General features: G+C 34.3%; 5 protein-coding genes across 14 annotated transcripts; 2 read left to right on the forward strand and 3 right to left on the reverse strand.

Moving 5' to 3' along the window:
- The first annotated feature begins 178 nt into the window (after window positions 1-178).
- LOC123005706 lies at window positions 179-2,767 on the forward strand. Of its 2 annotated transcripts, none has more exons than XM_044399591.1 (6): window positions 179-263; window positions 313-445; window positions 497-625; window positions 676-956; window positions 2,494-2,519; window positions 2,568-2,767. In XM_044399591.1, the coding sequence occupies exons 1-6, from the start codon at window positions 204-206 to the stop codon at window positions 2,713-2,715; spliced, it is 777 nt and encodes a 258-aa protein (XP_044255526.1). In that variant the 5' UTR covers window positions 179-203; the 3' UTR covers window positions 2,716-2,767. The 2 variants fall into 2 exon arrangements, with proteins under 2 accessions (XP_044255526.1, XP_044255535.1); XM_044399600.1 differs by having other exon boundaries at window positions 497-610; window positions 664-956.
- A 236-nt stretch (window positions 2,768-3,003) lies between these two features.
- LOC123005528 lies at window positions 3,004-4,239 on the forward strand. Its single transcript, XM_044399326.1, has 6 exons — window positions 3,004-3,095; window positions 3,140-3,269; window positions 3,315-3,431; window positions 3,477-3,739; window positions 3,890-3,927; window positions 3,974-4,239. Exons 1-6 carry the CDS (start codon window positions 3,036-3,038, stop codon window positions 4,167-4,169), a joined length of 804 nt encoding a protein of 267 aa, XP_044255261.1. The 5' UTR covers window positions 3,004-3,035; the 3' UTR covers window positions 4,170-4,239.
- Window positions 4,240-5,120: 881 nt separating this feature from the next.
- LOC123003740 (MOG interacting and ectopic P-granules protein 1) lies at window positions 5,121-12,325 on the reverse strand. 9 transcript variants are annotated; one of them, XM_044396747.1, is made up of 9 exons: window positions 11,307-11,801; window positions 10,010-10,084; window positions 9,059-9,964; window positions 8,373-8,998; window positions 7,829-8,323; window positions 6,774-6,869; window positions 6,214-6,603; window positions 5,818-6,157; window positions 5,121-5,575 (listed from the first exon to the last, which is right to left on the reverse strand). In XM_044396747.1, exons 2-9 carry the CDS (start codon window positions 10,074-10,076, stop codon window positions 5,505-5,507), a joined length of 2,991 nt encoding a protein of 996 aa, XP_044252682.1. In that variant the 5' UTR covers window positions 10,077-10,084; window positions 11,307-11,801; the 3' UTR covers window positions 5,121-5,504. The 9 variants fall into 9 exon arrangements, with proteins under 9 accessions (XP_044252682.1, XP_044252674.1, XP_044252666.1 ...); XM_044396739.1 differs by lacking the exon at window positions 11,307-11,801 and adding an exon at window positions 12,188-12,325 and having other exon boundaries at window positions 8,373-9,964; XM_044396731.1 differs by having other exon boundaries at window positions 8,373-9,964; window positions 11,307-11,785.
- Window positions 11,319-17,133, reverse strand: LOC123006371 (uncharacterized protein KIAA1143 homolog). The gene is given in 5 exon segments (XM_044400804.1): window positions 11,319-11,393; window positions 12,188-12,227; window positions 12,229-12,376; window positions 16,693-16,804; window positions 16,850-17,133. Coding segments are annotated over 5 exon segments (480 nt in total). The 5' UTR covers window positions 16,955-17,133.
- Window positions 17,134-18,043: 910 nt separating this feature from the next.
- On the reverse strand, window positions 18,044-21,579 carry LOC123004279. Its single transcript, XM_044397465.1, has 4 exons — window positions 21,389-21,579; window positions 19,946-20,296; window positions 18,955-19,880; window positions 18,044-18,866 (listed from the first exon to the last, which is right to left on the reverse strand). Exons 1-4 carry the CDS (start codon window positions 21,461-21,463, stop codon window positions 18,392-18,394), a joined length of 1,827 nt encoding a protein of 608 aa, XP_044253400.1. The 5' UTR covers window positions 21,464-21,579; the 3' UTR covers window positions 18,044-18,391.
- Window positions 21,580-22,366: the final 787 nt, after the last annotated feature.

The following is a 22,366-nucleotide window of genomic DNA, read 5'->3' on the forward strand; positions in this document are numbered from 1 at the left end:
TTTTTTGTAGTCGAAAGCTCATTCAATAGCTTTGTATGTTATAAAAAATCAAAAAAAAATCAAGGAATAATTTTATGACAATCTTATATTTTTTATCTATACAATAACTTCAACAGAATTATTTGAAGGCAATAAGAATTTTATCTAAATCCTGGCTTAAACCTAAAACGCATCTTTAGTAAGCCTAAAGTCGTGCTAAAACCATGTCTGAACTGACAAAAGTCCAGAAAAATTTACTAACGATTGGCTCTTCTTTAGGAATTGTAATTTTTTTGTTTTTTTTTTTATTAAAAAAATACAATATTTTTGTAGTTTGAAGGAGCAGTATGGTTTCTAATGTCTTTGGTATGTATAGTCGAGTATTTAATAAGTGATCCCCCTAGTGAGGCAGTGACAACTTATGCAAATTATTACAATTATTTTTTCTACAACCGCTTCCTTAATCGTGAGTAAACTTATTTGAATCATTAATAATAATTCACTTGTGGTTATTTAGGAAAAATAATGACGGAAAATGTGGTCATAAACCCTGACACTTTTCACGCATTTATGTGGATTTATTTGATTTTGAATGCCACTTGGATTGGTCTCTCAGTTTATCAGTTACGTCGTATGACACTAAACAGTGAGAAATTCCACCAAAACTAATCACAATTTTTCTAGTAATTAACATAGACGATTCCAGATTTTTAAATGTGTTAAAATACTGGGAAGTGGACACGATTCTAATTTCTTTTCTTGATCTGTTATTTGTAATACTTCTTGGAGTTGATTATGACAAAACGTGCTTTTCTGGACCAACAAATCTCGAGATTTCTAAAAGAATTCTTTTAGAAGCAGGTTGCACTAATGCTACTATAACAGTGCTGGTTGTGGCCGCCAAAGGATTCATTTTGTGGATTATCAATGTTATTTTTATTTATATTTTCTATGGAATCATCAGAAAAGCGAAAGTTGTAAGTTCTAATCTTAATCCTTTGGAAAAATCTTATCTTGTCGTTTATTCAATGTTATTGCGAAAAACATTTCGTTTCAATAATGTGTTTTGGGAAAATTTCTCAAAAAAGTGACTAAATGCTCGAAAAATGCAAAATAACCTTATGTTAGAACTTAATAATTCTTAAACGTAGGTACTCAACCAAATATAAATATCTCTAAATAAATTAAGTTTTCAAGCAAACAACATGTTTTTAGTCAGTCAATTTAAGCAATCAGGCAAAACAAAGGAAAAAATAAGATTTTTCATTCAAAAACGTGCTTAAATACGCTTGAAAAATGCAAAAGCATATTTTTTACTAAATCAAAAAAATTATTTGATTGGGAAAAAAGTGTTTTTAAAGTTCTCTATACTTAAATGCTTAAAAAAAAACTAAAAAGTAAAAAGATATAAGCGAGTTTTTTATTCAAAAACATCTGTAAACGCTCAAAAAACATTATTTTTAACAAAAATGGGTGATTTTTGGCAACTTTTTGCAAAGTAATAGTTTTTTTCAAGAGTAAGATAAACAATCTTTATCGTCGTGTATAATAAGTATTTCGTTTTATTTTGTACTCACCTACCAGAATTTCTTGAATATAAACAAACAATAGATAAAAATTACTTTATTTCACTAGACGATAAAAGACTACTTTATCTACTGAAATTAGTTGATAAAAGCACTCTTTAACATGAGTACAAAATAAATAAATTTGTAACTTAAAAACATAAAAACCTTTGAAAGAGAGAAAATTTTTCACGTAAATTCCTGATTTCTGGATTCGTTTGAATAAAATTACGCAAAATGTGAGATTTTTAGTACAAAAACGTGTTTAAAAAAGATCAAAAAAAAAAAACAAAATAAGCTCACGAACTTTAAGATTTTAACATCTGATTTAACAAAATCTCAAAAAATAAGTTAATTTTTGAGTTTGTCAAGTTTAAATGCTCGAAAAATAAAACAATAATCTTATTATCGATCTAAATTTGTAATTTTTTGTCAATTCTAGCAAAATCTTGTAAAATAAGTAAGTTTGTAGTAAATAAAAGTCGGTTTTTTGTCCAAAAACGTGTTTACACACTAAAAAAACGACCAAATTAGAAGCTATCTCGAAAAATAACTTGTTTTTTAACGATAAAGAATCAAGTTTTCTTGTGTTTCAATACTCGAAATGGGTAAAAATGTCATTTTTATTCTCATTAAGTTTGCAATAATTAAAGAAACAGAAGTTTTCTAAATTGCAACTGATTCTAATTTTTATCATTAAGTAGGTCACAAATTTAAAATCTTAATTTGGCAACATTGTCTCTCAAATTCAAATCTCAATTGTATTTACAGTATTCATTTTTGCCAACTTAAGTTCATATTCGTAGCCTACATTGATCAGAAATATGTATTTACGAGTACATAAAAAATTATAAAATTTTATTTCAACTTTTCACAAATTTTTCGATAATTAGTGGTTCTTTTACAACGTTTCAGAAATAAAAAAATCTAATTATTCTCTCTGTTTTAGGAAATGAAACGAAATCGTGAGTTTTTGTAAGTTTTTAATAATGTAAAACAATCGGTAAAAATCTTTTTTTTCAGAAAAGTTCCACAAATCCCTCGACCAACTTTGAGCAGATCTCCAGACAAAATGAATAATAATCTCGACAAAAACTACTGGAACACAAATTCACCAAATTTCAATTATAATAAAAAACCCAATCAACAGCGTTTCTCGACTGTCTATTAAAAAATATTTTATTTATAACTGTTACATCTATTTTACTATCTGTGTTATCAATGATCACTTATCAGTATTGTACTTGACATTGAATTAGATTTATTCCAAAATTATAATATAATAAATATTTATGGCATTTCTACATTGTTCTTATGTTTTAATTATTATTTTTCATTTACCTACTTTTAAATTATTTCATTTTTATTGACAAAAATTATTATTTTTAGGTTTTATTTTCCAATCTCAGTTTTAATCATCACGTTATCAGCCGCTAATAGTAAAAAAAATTTAAAGAATCAATCAATGTTTATCTATTATTGATCGCAAACATGGCAATCATCACCCAAGAGCAAATTACTCTGGGAAAAACAGCCTCATTTTTGGGCATTGTGAGTAAAATTTTCTAATTTTTTTAACTTAATTTTTTTTTCAGGTTCAAGGTTTGGCATGGTTCATTATGTCACTGTTGTGCATAATTGAATACAGCATAAACACACCTCCTGACACACCTGAAACGTACACTGAAAAGTTTAACGCACGGATTTATTATTTTTTCTTATACAGTAAGTAACATAAAAATTTGACAATTTTTATTTTAAATTTTTTAGAGGATGCCAACCTTCCACGCAATGTGATCATAAAACCGACAGCTTTTTTGGTCTTTATGTGTTTTTACATCGTTTTGAGTACCGTTTGGGTTATCGCATCGTGGTGCCAACTTAACGGTAGAATTTTTTATTTTTTTTCTGATTGACATTTAATTTTTCCAGTGTTGAAAAAACGTAGTTTAAATGTCCCAATTCTACTAAAAGACTGGGCTATTATCACACTATTGATATCATTCGTCGATATGATTTTCGTGATTTTGCTCGGGTGTGATTATGGTCAAAACTGCCTCTATTATTTTGATGAAGAAATCTGTATTAATACATTTATCCTCGTTTTGGTGATAGCAGCTCGAGGGTTTGTTCTATGGTTTGTCAACGTGTTTGTCGCGTGGAGGGCCTTCAAAAATGCCAAAATTTTACGAAAGGTAAATTTTTAGCCCAAAAAAAGTAGCCTGAAATTTTAAATTTAATTGGTTGGCAATACTGAAAAACGAGATTATTAGTCAGTGTTGCCAATCTTATTTCAAAAACGCAAGCCACTTTGATTAGAAATTGAACTGATTATTTTTTATTAGGATGGTCCATATGCGAATACCTTCGGAGGAATAATTCCGTAAGTTTTTAATTTTTTTTTTTGGAAATTTTTAATTCGCTTTTAGTATTTACAAATCGGAGGCTCGGATTCCTAGAGTAGCAATGCCCACTACCCCCAGTTTATACAACCAACAATTCGGGAATGTAAGTAAAGAAAGAAACTTTTGGAACGTGAATTTGAGAACTGCGATGGATAATAGGACGCCCCCTGTGTCCCCCACGACGCCTTATTACAATAAACAGCCGTTTTTTACGAGATAAATTTTCACAATTGTAAATTAATCTTAGATAAGTTAAGTGTTATTCGAGGAATAAAACTAATTTATCTAAATTTTATTTTAAAATGACTGAAACAAATTGACAAAATGTCATTTTCAAATTTAACGCCACATTAACGCAATCAATTATCAACAATCTCAACAAATATCAAGTAAAACCATTAATTTGGGGCAAGTTTGTGCACTCGTGGCGTGTTTGAGTCTCGCTGTAGAACTCCGGAATCGGATTTCCAGTCAAAAAAGCAACTCCGGGATTACATCACAAAAAAAAAAAACAAGTTATCTAGCTTCGTCGCGGCCTACTTATTTGAGACGCGCAAAGGATAACTTGCTTACTTTACCCAACAAAAGTCTTGATAATGAATGCACAAAACTGGGTGCATCTGCGATTTTGTTAACGCTTGAAGCCATGTTGGCACAAAGCATCTCTAACAAAAAATTGGTGATTTCGGGGCTCGTAAACTCCTCACGGGGGATTCCCTCGTCCGAATCCTCACTCTGCTGTAATCAAAAAATTACATGAATTGAAAAGTTTGCAACAAGGTTATTACACCGAGACAGGCCCTAATAACCAGGGAGTCCGACTTACAACGTCCGCATTGACACGTGATGAAATTCCCTGAACTTTGATTGCTAATAGCGTGGTGGCAGCACTGATGACACATCGGGATATCTCGGCTGTTGTCGTTGGCGCCGACTAGGCGACACTGTTGGTAATATCGGTACCTACTGTATCGCCGCCGCCGCCAACTACCACAATTTCCATTCTACGTCACCGTTCCGTCGATTTGGGTGTAGAAAATGGGGGCTGTTTCGCACTGAAGGAACGCCCCCACGACTTTTTGGGGCTCAATTGTTGGAATCCTGCCTTGGACGTCGCTCCTGCGTCGCTAACAAGGGGTTTTTTGCACCGGACAAATTGAAACACGCTCAATACTCAAAAGAATAACACTACGGTTTTATTTGAGAAATGATAATCAACAAAAAGGTTTATAAAAATAAATACAACATGTGAGAGTTTATGTCACAAACATTAAAATCATTTATTTTGATAATGTAAAACTAAAGAAACACATGTATATAATAATTCTAATCTATTCTTTAGTCTTCTTTGCAAGTGCAACATTACTTAAATTCGGTCTATCCTATACCATATGAAAATCAAATTTTTTACTTTATATTTTACAGTAATAAATAGAGAATATAATGCAAATACATGTTAGACAGCATGTCTCACAGTGAAACCGCTTGGTCCATTTTTTTATTTATAAAGTTATTTGTTGTTAAATAACTGTTCACACACCACGCACTAAGACGTTTAATCCGCAGCCTTCGCATCACTTGATGCGTTTTCGGCCGACGAATTGCTTACTGCTGTAGCATCAGCATCTACAAAAGAACCAGGAATGGCAAGATTTTAAGAAGAAACGTGCAATGATATCGCAATATCTCAAAAAACTATATACAAAAATAAAAAGCACATCCGTTCCTCACACACAATCACCTTATTTGTTGCTTCTTTTCATTTTTCACTTAACATATTCTTAGAGTATTCTACATAACAAAAGATTAAAAAATACAGTGGACACAAATGATATCACGATATCGTGTCTACATTACGAATTACCTACTTTTGCTAGTACTCGGAGTGCTATTGCGCGAGTTTGTTGACCCTGTAGACGACGAAGGACTCCCTTCTTTGCTCGTGGTGGCCGCCTTAGCCGGCTGTGGAATTATCGTTATTTCATCATTGATCTTCAACGGTTTCATCATTTGATCATTTTTGCTCGAATTCTTCTTATCCATGACACGTTTCGCCACCACACTATGTGCCGAATAAACATGATTCTCAAATTGCTTATACATGCCAAAGGTGGCCGTGCACACTGTACACTTGTACGAAAGATGCGCAGGCTTCAAAGTCATATTATGATCGCGGGCAACGTGATTCAACAATTTCCATTGATAAACCTACAAACAATAGAGTTTAAGACACTCACATTTCGCTCGTTCGTGTTGTAACTTACCCGTCCGCATACAGGACACCGTCCAGCATCTTTACTCTTATTGGCAGCGTCTTGCATACTTGATGTCACCAAACCGTGTGATCCTAAAAGATGCCTTTCCAATCCTTGATCGGTGAAAAATCTAAATTGGCACTTTTGGCAGTTTAGAGGCGGCCGATTATAAATCATTTTCGGATGTATTTTAACTTTGTGTATCCATTGCATGTGATTTCTCAATTGTTCTAAATCTTTTATGTAACCATCACAGATCTCACAAATAACGAACGAATTCTTTGAGTTCGTATCACCAGGCTTGGATGTTAGATTCGAATTGGGCGAGGCCGATGCACGAGGTAGTGGTGTTATCGAAATGCTTGGCTGATGGACAGACTTATTCTTTGATTGGTTCTGCTAGAATTACACAAAACAACAATTATAAAATTGTTACAACATTATTTTACAATTTAGCAAATAATAAACAAGAATGCAATGTGTTATTGTACAGGTAAGAAAAAAAAAACAAAAACAAAGCTGAGCTTCGGATTAGCTTTTTTTTTGGTGTGAGAGGGTATCTGGCATACCTGAATGGTGACTGTGCTAGAGGCGGAAGGTATGTTGGGGACAAAAGCCATACCAGGATGACCTAGTCGACCACCCAACTCCTGTCCACCCACCACCTAACACACATTCTAGCTTACTTATAAACACACTACTCAGTTTTTTAAACTACAGTGCGTTCAATGGCTTAAAGCGAGCTAAAGCAAAGTTCAAAACCAGCTTTATAGTTTTTTTTTTTTTAAGAACGAAGCGTTGCGGGAAATAGGGACTAAAATTGGCAAATCAGGTTACTCTATTTTGCACCACGTGACAAGCTTTATTTACATTAAATATAATTACCAAATAATTTTTAAAAATCTCTAATTTTTGACATTATTTTTGAAATATGTCATAATTTTTTTTAGATAAAGTGTCGTTTGTTGTACGATTTCAGCATTTTGGTGTAGCATAATGGCAGAACAACAACCTGGTTCTTTTGTAAAAAAAAATTCCGGGGGAAATCCAGTTAGTAGTGGTCAGAAAATAATGATACATAATATCTACGCGAAATTTATTTTTTTATTTATTTTTCTTGAGTGGGTATTAGAAACAGGAGATGTTTCCAACGAGAACGATGTCTTTACTGATTAGGTAAGTACCTAATTCAAATTTTTCCACTGAAAAGTTGTGGATTATTACCTTCGACCACTTCTAATGAATGCAAGTTTTCATTGCATTTGTAACAAAGGATTAGGTTGTTGTTTAGCTATTATGAATTCCAAAAGAAAATTTAAGAGTCCTTTTTTATGTTCTTGTTTTATTTTTAAGTAAACGTAAGATTCATCGAATGTTGTTCTTGTTCTTAATTGAATTTGTCTGCTGATGCATCGACCTAGTTCGTTCTAAAAAAAAACACACTATAGTATCAAAGTTTCAACCCTTTCTTTTCGAAATTATTTGTATTCTACTCAATTTTATTATTATGAATTATGAACACTCACTTTAGCTCACTTTTGATATTTTCTCCGCCAAAAGCAAAGGAAATATCCACGTTTGAGTCATGAAATAAAAAAAAAAAGATTACGCAAACCGTAATCACCTGATACACCTGATTTCCGCTGACTTGATAATTAGTCGGCACCAAAACCGATCCCCCGCTCATCGTCTGTTTATAAACCATTCCGGAAGGCTTGATCATCGATTGTTTAATCGGTGCACCCAATGAGGGTCTTCCTCTACCCCGATGTAAGGCTTGCGACGACGACGTTGACGAATTCGCATTCAACAATTGCATCTTTGATAAGAATTGCAATTGTGATGATTTCATCGCTTGATATGCGGACACATTAATTCCCTGACGGGCCTTAGGCACTCTCGGTATTTTCGCCGGTGGTTCCCAATCGATGGGCGCATCCAAATTCCTCTCCGGTTTGAATTTACGCATGCACGCCACCAGATGACGCGATAATTTACCCTTTTGATTGTCCTCGAATGGACAATTGGGACATTGGTGGAACGAAGGGGCGCGTTCGAGACGACCACGAACAGCATGTTCCGCCTCCATGTGAAAAAGAATGTCATGGGGGCTACGAGCCTAAAAACGAATTTTTCATCAAAAATTATAAAGAAAATTACAAATTTACCTCATAAGTACAAAAATTGCACTTGTAAACATAATTCTTCGTATGTGGTGTTTCCAAATGGTGTGCCATAACCAATTGTGATTCCGTTTTGAAATTACAAAATTCACATTTCTTCAACGTTGTCCTAAACGGTTCATTATTCTCCTTTGTAAATTCGAGATTTTTCATCAACGAGTGAATTGTTTTATTGGTTGTTGGATTTTGACCACCTTCTCGGTCTCGTTTCTTCTTTTGCTGTCTTAACATATCGGCTTGAACAAATTCCTGAACTAGATTAAAGCCAATATCGATGAAAAATTTTCCTAGTGGACTGTCAAAATACGAATAAGTTTTCTTCAAAGGATCTAATACATCGTCATCTTTGTCATCTTTCGCTTCATCATTGTCAGATTTCTCCTTTTCATCGTCTTTGTTTTCCGTTATTTTATCGGCGATTTCTTTGAGAAAGTCTTTAAAATCGGAAACTGGCGGTTTTTCGTATACATAAGGTACGATAAAAGAGGGCGCTTCAACAACGAACATATCATCGGTTAAAGTTGGTAATACTGGCGCTAAAGCCGCTGGATTTATACACGTCGAAGATGATGGTGCTTTTGTCAGGGGAGGAGGTGGAGGTGTGGTTGATGCTGAGGAGGAATTTAAAGGGATTGGAGTGATGGTTGCTCTCATATTTGGAGGATACATACCTTGGGCGGGAAGGGCCATTGGGAGTAAAGTCGGATATTGACTGGACGAAGACGAGGATTTGTTATTGACAGGGACCGGCCCTCGACCTGATAAAATCGAATTCGTATCTATAATCACCAAAGTTGGTTCTTTTTTGTTACCCGAATTATTCGAGTTACTTTTAGCCGCAATTTCAACCAATCGTTTTGTGTCTTTAACGACAATCGTCGATGAATTGGAGTGTTTTGATCGTTTCACTTCGATTTTATCATTAGACATTGCAAGAGGATCCTGAGGTAACACCTCTTCAATATCTGACTCTTCTGACGAATGCGAATGTGTTAAATGATCGTCCTTTTCACTCTCAACATAACTCTTCGTCTTATTCATATTCCTTACACTTCTTCTTGGTGGTAAAATCGTCAAATCTTTGTGTTTTTTAATCGGTGTTGTATCCAATTCAATCACTTCCAATTCATTCTTTTCCAAGGAACCATTTTCTTTGGGTTCTTCGATGATCATGACATCACCATCACCCTCACCTTCACCCGAATCGTTCAATTCAATTGGTTCGTCGTCTTTTTCTAAACCATTTTTCACACTATCGTCATCATCGTCGATGATTTCGTGTACCTCTTCATCGGCGCTTTTTCCATTTGCCATATCACTGGTTTTAGAGTCACTATCGCTCTTAACACTATCACCGTCATCATCGTCTTTTTCCGTTTCACCTTCATCCGGTTCCGTATTGTCATCTTTTTCGCTCTTGTTGGTGTTGTCCGGTGGCGACTCGATTTGTTCATCTACATCCATTGAATCCGTATCGTCGGTGGTTTGACCCTTTTTGATGCTACTTTGGCTATTCTCATCATCGTTGCCATTTTCCACTTCCGATATCTCCCCGTTTAAGATTTGATCGTCTGGAACTACACCACAATTTAATAACAATTCATAATTTTGACGAAAATTACCTTCTTCTTCTTCTTTTGAATGCATTTCTTCAATTTCACCCATTTCAGCTTCTGCTGCCATCTCCATTTATGCACCTAGAATAAAATTAAGTGAAAAATTTGCAAGGGTTAAAGGGAGAATTGTTGAGTTTAAATCGTTCTTGTCAAGTGGGCTGCAAAAGGTTATCGCATTTCGATTAATTTCAACGAGATTGAAATAATTATGTTACAATTGCCCCTTTTTCACGTCTACTTCAACTAAAAATCTACCAACATTTAATTTGAAAAATCACCATTTTTATTTGATTTTAATCCAATTTTGCCATGACAGGAAAATTCACAATTTTAATTAAGTATAGTGAAATTTTAAAAAAGCAATTTGTTAGTTTTTCTGGTTTGAAGGGTGTTCCATTATTGTAAAATAATGTACATCTGAGTTATTTATTTTCTTTTTAAACATTAGCCAAACCTCAAAATAGCTGGATTTTTCATAAATAAGAACAATTGGCAATAATGTTTTCATTAATTTATTAAAAAACAAAGCTTTAGTTAAAAGTGTAACAAAAAATGGCATTTCTACCAACTTTTAATCACAAAATTCATTATTTTTAGCAAATCCATAATCTGAAATTAATTTTATTATGACAAGAAAGTTGGTTAAATTAAAAATAATAAAAAATCATTAATATTTTGGAACATACTGTATTTAATTCAATAAACACCAACTGTTGTAAAACTTCCCATAACAAAATGGCGCCCATTTCCTTATTTTACATTATTTTTCAATAAATTCACATTTTTTCAAAACCATTATCAAAAATAAACAATTCAAAGTTTGATTTGCATAAATCCATGCTTGTTGACCATTTTATAGAAAAAAAGAATGCCATAACAATGTTATCATTTTATCAAAACTAGCCAAAATAATTAAGATTAAAAACATGTTTAATCAATTTGATCATCCATCAATAACGTGTAAATCAAATTCAAATTCGGACCAACCTTACATAATGCCAACCAAATAAAAAAAAAATCTAAATGGCAATACCTATTAATAGAATACACACGAATTTGTTTTGTTTTTGCCTGAAATTAGGACACGATAAAAGCCAGCCTTTCCCTCCAAATGGGGTCACTTTCACTGCCATTTCGGCCTTAGAAAATTTTGAAGCGTGTTGCGAACCCCACCACCGAGATAACAACAACCAATGCTGCCAACGACGCTATGGAATGGAAAATTTCGCAGTGGGCCCCCCGACCCTCCACATAACCTAAACCTCGGGGCGAAGCCCCCCACAAATTCCATCGGGATGTTTACCATAGACGCGAATTATCCTTCAGATTCCCGCCATCGTCCATCGACCACCACAACGACCATCTGCACCGCCGCCAATGGATGTGTTGTCTGTGTGTGTCTGTCACACTCGTAAATACCCGAACAAAATCCTTTGACAACCCGCGATTTTCAAATCCGCCGACACACAAACACGAGAAAACGACACACCGAAAGTCAAAAATTTCAATTTCTTTTAAAATTCGTCCATTGTATTTGTATAAAAAACACGAGAGAACAACAAAACTCACGTCACTAACCCCTAGCACTGCACTAAACTGCCAATATGGCGTCTAACGGTAAGTCACGTGATCGAAAATAGTGACGTAGCCGATCTTGTCTTAAAATTTTTTCATTACGTAAGCACCGATACGAATTTACAACAAATTCAATTCGCATCATTTACAACCCCAAAACCATCCCTTGAAACATACTAAATTTAAAAACACAATTTGGCTGGTTTTGAACGCGCGCCATTAACTTCCAACAATTGTTGCTAGGGCAACGATTCAATTGTTTAAACAATCCCTGATTTGAAAAAGGGCGCGAGGGTGGAAAAAATTATGACCGTGATGTGCATCCTTACCCCGCCCGATAGCGGACTTACACCGGGACACCCCCCTTTCTAAAAATGGTTGCGCCCAAACCTCATTTTGTTCATGTATACTCCATATCTAATAAATTTTTCTTAACGCACACCCGATGGTATCTCATTTCGGCGCTTTCTAATAAATATTACAAAATTAATTGCCAAATAATCTTATTTGGCGAATTTTTTTCTAATCTAGCCGGCTAAAGAAAAACATTCAATGGGCACTTGATTTGACGCTCAACAGTATCGATTTTCCAACAGTTTTAATACTTACGGAAAAATGCGAATCTATTTTTTTTTTTCTTTAATCAATCGTCGTCTTCCTCTTCGTCGAAAGACAGTAAAGTCTTGGATTTGACTTTTTTCACGTTCGTGATGGTTTTGGATGGCTGATCTTCGGTCTTCTTTTTTGGTGCTTTGAAAAAAATGCGCGTATTTAAATCGGCCGGAGTTTCTTCGGCTTCTGGAACAAAAATCGCATTTTTTTGTAATTCTGTTTTATTTGAATGGTTTTAAAAGCCGTCGAAAAGGGCGCTTCTGCCGGTGACGGCATCTCAGCCACAGGTTATTGCTCTTTTGGTAAGTAAAAGTTAAAGCTTGAGGTGTCGGCGTTTGGCGCACTCTGAATTTATTTAGATGAACATTTGGGAAATTGCGCGATTTTCATGTCTAAAATAATTGACTGAAAACGAGTTTTTGAGTTGAAACAAAAGCCACACAAAAAATTACAACTATTATATCGTGTCCAAAAAGGCGTCAAAAGACAATTCAATTTTTTTAATAAAATGGCCTGTGATTCTGAAATAAAGTTGGCAACATTGAATAGAGACAGAAAATATGAAAATTGATGTTTCATATCTTCTGTCTCTATTTTACTCAATGTTACCAACTTAATATCAAAATCAAGGCCACTTTGCTAGAACTTTTTTCCAAATGTCACAAATAGATTTTCAACCACTCGAAATTTTGAAGAAACTTGTGGTTTTTGCTTTAAGAGGGCGGCTTTTCGCATTTTTAGAAACAAATGGATTATAAATCACAAAGAAATCCACATTTTTATCGAATATTATCAAAAAAAAAACAACCAAAACCGGCGAAGTAATTTTCAGAAATAAAAAAAATGTTTACGCATTTATTTTATTTGCGATTTTTTATAATTTATAGTTTACAAATAAAGTTGGCAACATTGAATAAAACAGAAGATTTAAAAATTAACAAGTTTCATATCTTCTGATTCTATTTTACTCAATGTTGTCAACAATACCAAAATCAAAGCCACATTGATAGAATTTTTTTTCCAAATGTCACAAATAGAAATTCAAACACTCGAAATTTTGAGGACACTTGTGATTTTTGCTTAAAGAAGGCGATTTTTCTCATTTTTTAGAAACCAATTTATTATAAATCACAAAAAAATCCACATTTTTATCGAAGATTTCAAAAAAGAAAACCGGCGACGTAATTTTCAGAATAAAAAAAAGTTTTTCAAGCATTTATTTTATTTGTTCTTTTTTATAATCATAAAGATTTTTTTCCAAAAAGGCGTAATTTACAAATTCACAAAATTTTAATCAATTAAAAGACAATCTTTGATCAAAGTAACCTGTGATTTTGAAATAAAGTTGGCAACATTGAATAAGACAAAAGATTTAAAAATTAACAAGTCTCGTATCTTCTGATTCTATTTTACTCAATGTTGTCAACTTAATACCAAAATCAAGGCCATTTTGATAGAAAAATTTCACCAAGGTGTCATGAAAATTCAAATTTTGCATAAACTTGTAATGTTTGCTTTAAGAGGGTGATTTTTCGCAGTTTTGAGAGACAAATGTATTATAAATAACAAAAAAAAATCCTATTTATATCAACTTTTATAAAAAAAAAAAAACAAAAACAAAAAACGACAATATAATTTTGAGAAATGCTTAAAACAATAATTTTATTTGCTCCTTTCTATTTTAATAAAGAATTTTGAAGTTAATATTTTACAGTTTAATTTTTTCAAAAGTGGGTCACAATACACAAAATGAAATATCAAAATTTAACCAATTTTCTGAGCGTTTTTGGTTTACTTTTGAATTAATAATCATATTTAAAAATAAAATACTCTACTTTTATACTTGAAATTACTTTATTATAAAAAAAAAATCAATGCTTTGTTTGTTTGGAGATGAAACTTGTCAATTTTCTCCATATTTTTCAATCTTGCCAACTTAATATCACTTATACTTATTATACGATACCGATTTCCTGAAACACTCTAAAAATCAATTTCCACGCAATTAAGTGTTTGCTACTGTTCCCGTGTATTTTCTTAAGTATGACAGATCCCCTATAAACACGTTAACGTGAAAACATTGTAAAATTCACACCTACAACAAAAATTTCTCAAAATAAAAACTTCAATTCTATTCACGTCAACGTGGAAATAAACCCTCTTAAAAAAATTGCAAACTGAGCAAGACATGTTTGTTTTGATCAATTTTCGTGTTTTTTTTCACTTTTTTACGTAATGTATCGTAATAAAGGATGAGATTCAAATTTTTATCTCCATTTCATCGACTTTCACTACCTAACAAGCAAATGCATGAGGGTAGAGATGAGAAATTTCTAAACTAACTTAATCATTTATTTTAATAAATCAAATTAGAATTTTTAAATCCTTAGAATTCACGTTTCACCTTTGGAACATTATTTCCCTTCAAATCCGCTCCTACTTAGTTTTTTCTGATTAAATCTGTTGTTTCTTCGGCAGGTGTTTGAGTCGGATGGTTTTATTCTACGATTTGCCATATGGCGGATGTGGAAGGAAATCAGCTTATTGTCGAATGTGTTTTTCCACAACAAAATTAAAATTACTCGCACATTTTTTTACATATCGTTAGATTTGGAAAATGATGTATTCCGTTAGGTGTGAATGTAACGACAGCTCCTAATGAACATTAGAGATTGTAAATCTGACAACGCTGAAATCTTCTGTAATACTAAATAATGGCAAACTTGGAAATTTCTTTAAAATTCAGCTTCCGCAAACAATTTTTTTTTCAGTGTTCAAACAATTGGAAACACTTATTTTTTATTTAATTTCAAAGTGAGTACAGTTTTGCCATTTAACGTGACATACGAGTACAATAACTTCTTATCTTAGTTAACAATAATTAAAACGACTTGTTAGACGAAGATATGTTAACACCAGACTTCGTTAAACAGATAAAGAGAGAAAAGAAAACTGCACAAAAATTCATTTATATTTGTTTTATGCCTCGCTCAGCTTCGCCTCGAGCGAGAAATTTTATTAAAAATTATTTAAAACCACCATTAGACAAAGATACGTTAATGCCACATTTCCTTAGATAAATAAAGATAATAAAAGAGAAGAAAAGAAAAAAAAAAGAATAAAAAATCTGACGATTTCAGGAGTAGGCTGTGAGTCAAAAATTAAGTTGGCAACTTTGAAAGTCAAATTTCACATTTCCTGTTACTTTATGCCAATGTTTCGATAAAAATAATCTGATTTTGAAATTTGGTTGGCAATAAAGAATAAAAAAATTCTTGTCTACAACATCACTTTAAGATTCCAAAATGTTTCCAGTTTCCAGACAGATTCAGAAATTAAATGGGTATATCTTTCACTGTTGCCAACTTAACTTCAGAATCATAAGCCATAAAAAATATATAATAAAAAAAAAGCTTTTTAATTTTATTTTTAAACCGATTTACTTGAAATTTTGAGCTATTTACGGGTTTTTCTCGGGATTGTCGATTAATTAAGAAAATCGATACTTCCCAAATTCCTCTAATAAGCACGTTTTTTCCTTCTTTAAAGACATTTCGCCACAATTAAACCCATTTGCGAAGGTGGGAGGAAGTAAAATACATCCTGAGATAAAATTATTGATTTTGAAAGTTTTCAACGCAAATCTAAATAAAAAAAGGGCACAAAAAATTCGCTACATCGAGTTTAATTCCGATAAAGGGAACGAATAGCACCCTCGAGACAACCACAACCCTTCCACAAAATTCCATTTTGTTTGTGAAAATTTTTCTATATTTTTTGGTGACAACAATAAAACCACTGCAATATTTATCAAGATAAAAATCAATAAGTGGGATTTTAAGGGTTGAATTTTAAGAGGCGTTACAGAACCATCGGTAAATCAATATCGTCGTTATTGATCTAATTTTGTCAAAAAAAAATGTAAATAACTCGGAGCAATAGAGCGAAAAGTTGGTCAAAAAATCGGTACAAATAAAAAACGATAAAAATAACGGACAATAAATGATTTTCTCTTAAAAATATTAATTAATATTTTTTTAACGTGTGAAGCAACAATATTTTATCGAGTTGGTCGGGAGAACCGAGCAAAATACCGTTTCATATAATAGACCAAACCATTTTCACGAAAAGGGGAGTAGCATCCTTTCCAAAGTCTTATTACAAGCTAAAACGGTCACGTGTTCTGAAAAAATCCGTCCTTGTCTGTTCTACCGCCGCCACATACGTGCATCTCTCTCACCCCGTCCGACGTGGTAAAAAAACCACCGGACACTTCGCCTCCACCAAACAACGAAATTTCCATGAAAAAAGCAGCCCCCGAGTCGCAGAACAGCCCCAAAACCCCCTTCTGCTCCATTGGAGCGTCTCAGTATTTTCAAATCGTGAAAATTCGCGCTTTTTGCTTTGGCGCCAATCGAAAACGTCCGAAAATCTCCGGAGTCGGCCGACATAACCTCACTTCAATCACGCGAAAAATCACTTTTGGGGCTTTTGCCACTCACCTTTTTCCAGTTTCAAGGCCTCTTCGGCAGTGAGATCGCCCTCGTTGAGCACCACGACGGTGGGGCGCTCGTCCTCGCAGTCCCGGTCCTCGGCGGGGCCCAGTTGCTCTTTCTACACAAGGGGGTTATTGCGAGTGGTGCGTGGGGGCGCACGTACCTTGGTTTCGACAGTGGGGCCCTCCTGGTAGCCGGCTTGCTTTTTGAGCTTCTTGAGGAATTCGGGTTCTTCTGGTTTCGTAAAGGTTATGTTCCTCTTGGACATCGCGTCATCCGTGCCCAATTCGGAACCAGTGGGGCCACTACAATAAACTAAAAGTTGATGTTTTAAAAAGTTTTTGCCGTACGACGACGGTTTCGCCCTTCTCTCGATGGTTTATTTTCTACTTCCATCCCATTTTGCTTTTTCTTGGAAAATTTACGTAGGCGAAAATTTAAATGGGGCCGAAGGCTCTTATCGCGACCTTTGGGTGAACCCAACTGGTCACGTGGGGGTTTTCACGGTTTTGGGAATATGCCATTTTTCCACTTTTTATAATTTAGCAAACTTTTATTCTTAAATAAATGAGTTATAATCTTAATTTCATATTATTGTAATTTGTTGAGAAAGGAATTAATTAGCAACGAAAAAAATTAAAAAAAAAATTTTTCGAAGAACATTTTTCGAAAAATTATGCAAAAATATAAAAACTTAGCGTTTGCCTAATTTGAAAATGAATAAAACAACGAAGAAAATGAAAAAAAAAATGATGTTTTATTTATTATTATTATTATTTTAATTATGCAAAAATATAAAAGCCTGTTGGTTTTTAATGAATTGTTCAGAAAAATTACAAATTGGTTTACAAAAAAACGTCTGAAATATATTTTACAGGACATGGAAGGTACATTAGCTGATCGCTGAAGCAATATTTTTCAGTAATACAATTTGTAAATAGATAAAGAAGTGACATAGAGAAAAAAAGATTTAATTTACAGTTCCCATCATTTCTGTCTTGTTAAAAAAAATAACACGTTTTAGTGGCACGCAACCAACTACACATCTAGTAAATAAAACAGTAGATTGTGATTAAAATATTTAATATGTTAGCCTTATAATTGTAAAAGTTATGTTTCTGTTGGCCCCAAGGCCCCAACATAGTTATAATCAAAACCAACAGCCAGTGTGGCCACTACAATAATAACTAAAAGATAATTTAAAAAGTGGTGTGCCGGCATCCAGTTATGCATTTTGTGAAATTGTGAAAAAGATAAAAGTTTTTGTCACCAAACATTGCGTTATTAATCATTCAATGGTTGGGATTAAAACTATGCAATAGTTAGGTATTATTAGAAGAAATAATGATTCAGAACGTATAAAACAACAATTTATTATTATAAAATTGACAATCGTCCTGAAGAAGCAATTTTTTGATGTCAAAACATCTACAAATGATGTGAATAAACTGTATAAAAAACTTACTTAAAAAAATCTGCTACAATTAACAAAATTTATTGTCAACTTCGTTCATGTGAATTAATAAAACTTAAAAAAATACAATGAAATAATAAAAACAAAATAGTTGATATAAAAAACACATATTTCGCACACATTACTTTGGTATGTTTAAGTAACTAATATCACATTAATTCAGAATTCATAAAAAAAAGTTTTGATTGAAGCAAGTGCCGAGAATATTACAATAAGAATATCAAAATTGGATTACAACCTCGTGGCCTCCGAACTAGTCGATACAACATTTTTGGAGGGCCTCCTCGCGCTGTAGTACCCAAAATTAGGGTCGGTGGGACTCACGCTGATACTCTGTCTCGGACTTTGAAAAAATCGCGTCTCGGAAGTGTCATGACCGGGCGAAGAACCCTCAAGACACTCATTGGAGTCCGAAAGGGCCTCGTTGGAGTACTTGGGTACGGAAAGAAGACTCTCGGTGGATTTGTTGGGTTGGAAGTACCTTCGATGGGTGTGAGGGGTGTATTGTGGTTGGTTGTGTTTGTCCACACGGACGTACTGAGTACTTTGATTTTTCTGAGAGCGGCTTTTGGGACACTTGGTGTCCAAGTAGCCGTAACCAAAACCGTAGCCCCCAAAGGCCTTAGTGGTGAGGTTGTCCCACGATTTGGGCTTCACGGTGGTGTACTGGACGTAAACTGGGTCATGAGAATGCGTCTGGGTGTATCTGAAACACAAATTTTGTAAAAATTACGCAATTGTAATCACACGTGTGTATAACTGGTTGCCTAACTATAAATTATTTTTTTTTGTACCTTTGTTGATGGTCATGTTTGGAGGCTGATTTAACGCTCATCTGCCTCGAGGCGCTCATTTCGTCCCAGTAGAGCGTGTCAGTGCTCAAGGAGGTGGTGTAGCTGGTGGAGCTCTCCCCCATGGTGGTGGGGGCCACAGCGCTCAATTCGCTGGAGGTGCACGAGTGAAGACTGCATTGGCTGACTAGACCAGTCCCGAAATGGAAGTATCTCCTCGGAACGGAGAAATTCTGTTGTGTGGTGGAATGTGGTCGAGATCGTTGTTGTTGAGGGTCAGTTTGGGTTTCCTCAGTCTTTGAATCTCTCTTTCTGTGGTCTTTGCGCGAACGGCGACGACTTGATGGCACACAGTGAGGATCACAGCAAGGACTTGCCAAATCGTAAGCTTCCAGACTGGTGTTATCGGCGTTATTCCCAGACTGCATACAAGGGTTGCACAAGTGTCCAGTCTGGACCTTTTTCGGTTTTTCCCCCCCATTCCCGTGGGTTTGGTTCCCCCGATTTTGCTTCTGGGGCACATCACATGGTGTTTTGACGATAAAATGGTGTTGGTCTCCGCGGTAGCGCGAGGGTTCGAGAGTTAGCAAATATTCGCCACTACTGGAGGCCGAAGGCTGGAGCATATACCGATAATGGGGGTCTAAGTACTGATAAGCGAATATCAAAGGAGGATTTTGCTGTTTTTGTTGGACTTTTGCCACATCTTCCGTCGACACAGTCGGTCTACAATACGAGTACGCGGCTTGAGTGGGAGTCGGGGGATCCCCATTATTCCCACTTTGCGAAGCCTTCTTCCGTGCTGGCAGACTATGCGTCTTCCATTTACCCTCCAAAAGCTGTCTTTCGCGAATACACAACTTCTCCAATTCCGACATTTTGCTCTGGAGGACGCGTTGAAGTTGGATATAACGCATATGCAACTCCACCTATGAAAAAAAATAAATCAGTGATTCCGAACTTAAGTTGGCACCATTGAAACTTGCCAACTTACCTTCCGAACACAGTCCTCAAACAGCACCACCATCCTCATCCTGGTGTCACAATTTTTGATAAAATTAACCAAAGTCTTGTGATCCGCCTTCTCCATATCAGTGCCATTGATGGATAAAATGACATCGCCCTCCCTCATACCGGCCCTGTAAGCGGGCCCATCGTAGTCCACATAGTCCACATAAGTGATCATTTCGATTTCTTGCTCCTTCTTGTAGTGGATTCCGTAGCTTTGAAGAGTGAAACCGTACGAACCATTCTTCTTCTCAACGATGATGGTACGTCTTCGACGATCCTCTTCCGGCTTGGTTACCGTCACTCGGTCCGATTGCACGCGCTCCAAAATCTGGGACTGCAACGATAAAAAAAATATTTACCCGCCACTGGTTTTTGTTACAACGTATAGATTTCCATAGCAACGTATTTTGTAACCATGACAATTGACATTTTTGACGTTTTTCGTACCACAGTCGACTCGGCAAGGATAGAAAAAAGGGTTAAAAAAATCAATTTCGAATTAGTTTCATGAGTGTTTCTTGTTTTTCCTATTATGATAAGATTTCAATTATATAATGTTAACTTTTTTTGTCATGTTTTGAAGAATCTTGTAAATCAAGACTTGAGGCTAATTATTATTAATACCTAATGGATTAGTAATTACATTTGCATTATTGTTTACGTTTCAAGTATGACATTGTTTGAATAAATGACTGGTCAAGCTATTGTTTATTCATTCCATTAATGGTAAAACGGTTTAGAGAAGCGCCCAATATCCGGTAATTCTATTCCATATTTGATGGGCGATAATGTTTCCGGTGGGAGACATGTTTTCGATTATTTATGATTTGTTGTTATTTTTGTGCTAATTTTCACATTTGTGGGTCATAGAAAGTCTTTTGCTTCTTTCGGAAACGGATAAAAAAGACTAAGGAATAGGAAAAAGAAAGATAAAATATGAAAATTCAAATTCCATTACAAAAACTGAAGAGAAAATTGAACCTTCTTGCTTAGTTTTTTTTTTTTCAAAATTTTAATTATTTTTAAAGGTGTTTAATTCATTCCTGAAAGTAACAAATTATAAAAATAAACAAGAATTTAATTAAATGATTATTTGGTGACATTTGACCTTTTATAGAAACAGTTAAAGCTATTAAAGTTAATAAAGGGCACACACCTTGAAATTTTCGAATTTTAATAAATAAATAAATTATTAATGAAATAAATAAATAAAACACAAAGTTGAAAATAAACAAAGCGTAGCACAATATTTGCAAAATATAAACATTGCAATTATCAAACAAAAAAGTGCAACACATTAAACAAGTAATTAGAAATGACATTGACATACTAGTCCCCAACATTCTACTACAATTTTCATTTTTCACCTTATCTCGCCCCAAATTTCCCCTAAAACCTTGAAAAAAAATAATGAGTCACGACTTACTTGCGAAGAAGTGCAGTCATCATCGCTATGTTCGATTTGCAATTGCGATTGACTCTGTTGTTGTTGTCTCCTCATTTTCGCACACACTCATCGCCGCACGACTAAACCATTTTGGAAACAGCTGTTCGATAACGGCCACCGTGACGCCTACCGTCGCGACGCCGACGCCGCCATTTTGCGCACGCTTCCACTACGAGCCACTTTCAAACTGACTTCCACCACTTATTTCGAGAGGGGGGACAATTATTATTATTGTGGTCGGAGTCCGAGAAAAATGCCTTATCAGAGCTAAATTTCCTTATTGAGCACGCGGTTTCATAATGTTAGGACAGCTGCTGTTTACGAATAAATGATACAGAAAAAAATTGTTATTCAAATAAATTTTTAAATAAAATAACTGACGGTGTTTCAATACAGGGTGTTTCCCATAATTTTACGAGGCCTGCGCCTGTAAGATGCAATCAATAATACATATTAGATACGAGTTCGATTACAAATTTTGAAAAATTGAATTATTTTCTCTAGTTTGTTCACCCTTTAAAAAATTACGTTTTTAGTTAGTTAGTTATTAAGATAGATAAACTAGAATCATATTCATTAAATAGTTAGAAGTGTATTTTTTGTATCTAGTGTTTTGTGACTTTTGTATATTTGGGTGCGTACATTAGGCGCAAGCCTTGTTAAGTTATATGAAACCCCTGTATTATATATTATTTGATTTTTTCCAAAAAAAATATTATTAGTTAACCACAATTACGCGTGTGTTTATATAGTCGCATGCTTAATTACTATCAATTAAACAAATTGAATAAATTAAATCTAAAAGTGTTTCAAGATTAAAATAACTGTACGACATATTATTATTATTATATATTTTTGTGCAAAAAATATTTGTTATTTAACTACAATTACGAGTCTGTATATATAGTTGCATAACCTTACTATATTTATTAGCCGAAAAAAAATAATTTTTGTTTT

The sequence above is a fragment of the Tribolium madens genome, unplaced genomic scaffold (assembly GCF_015345945.1).
Source record: "Tribolium madens isolate multiple individuals breed KSU strain unplaced genomic scaffold, Tmad_KSU_1.1 Scaffold_11;HRSCAF=98;Tcas5.2_LG3b, whole genome shotgun sequence".
Lineage (NCBI taxonomy): Eukaryota > Metazoa > Arthropoda > Insecta > Coleoptera > Tenebrionidae > Tribolium > Tribolium madens.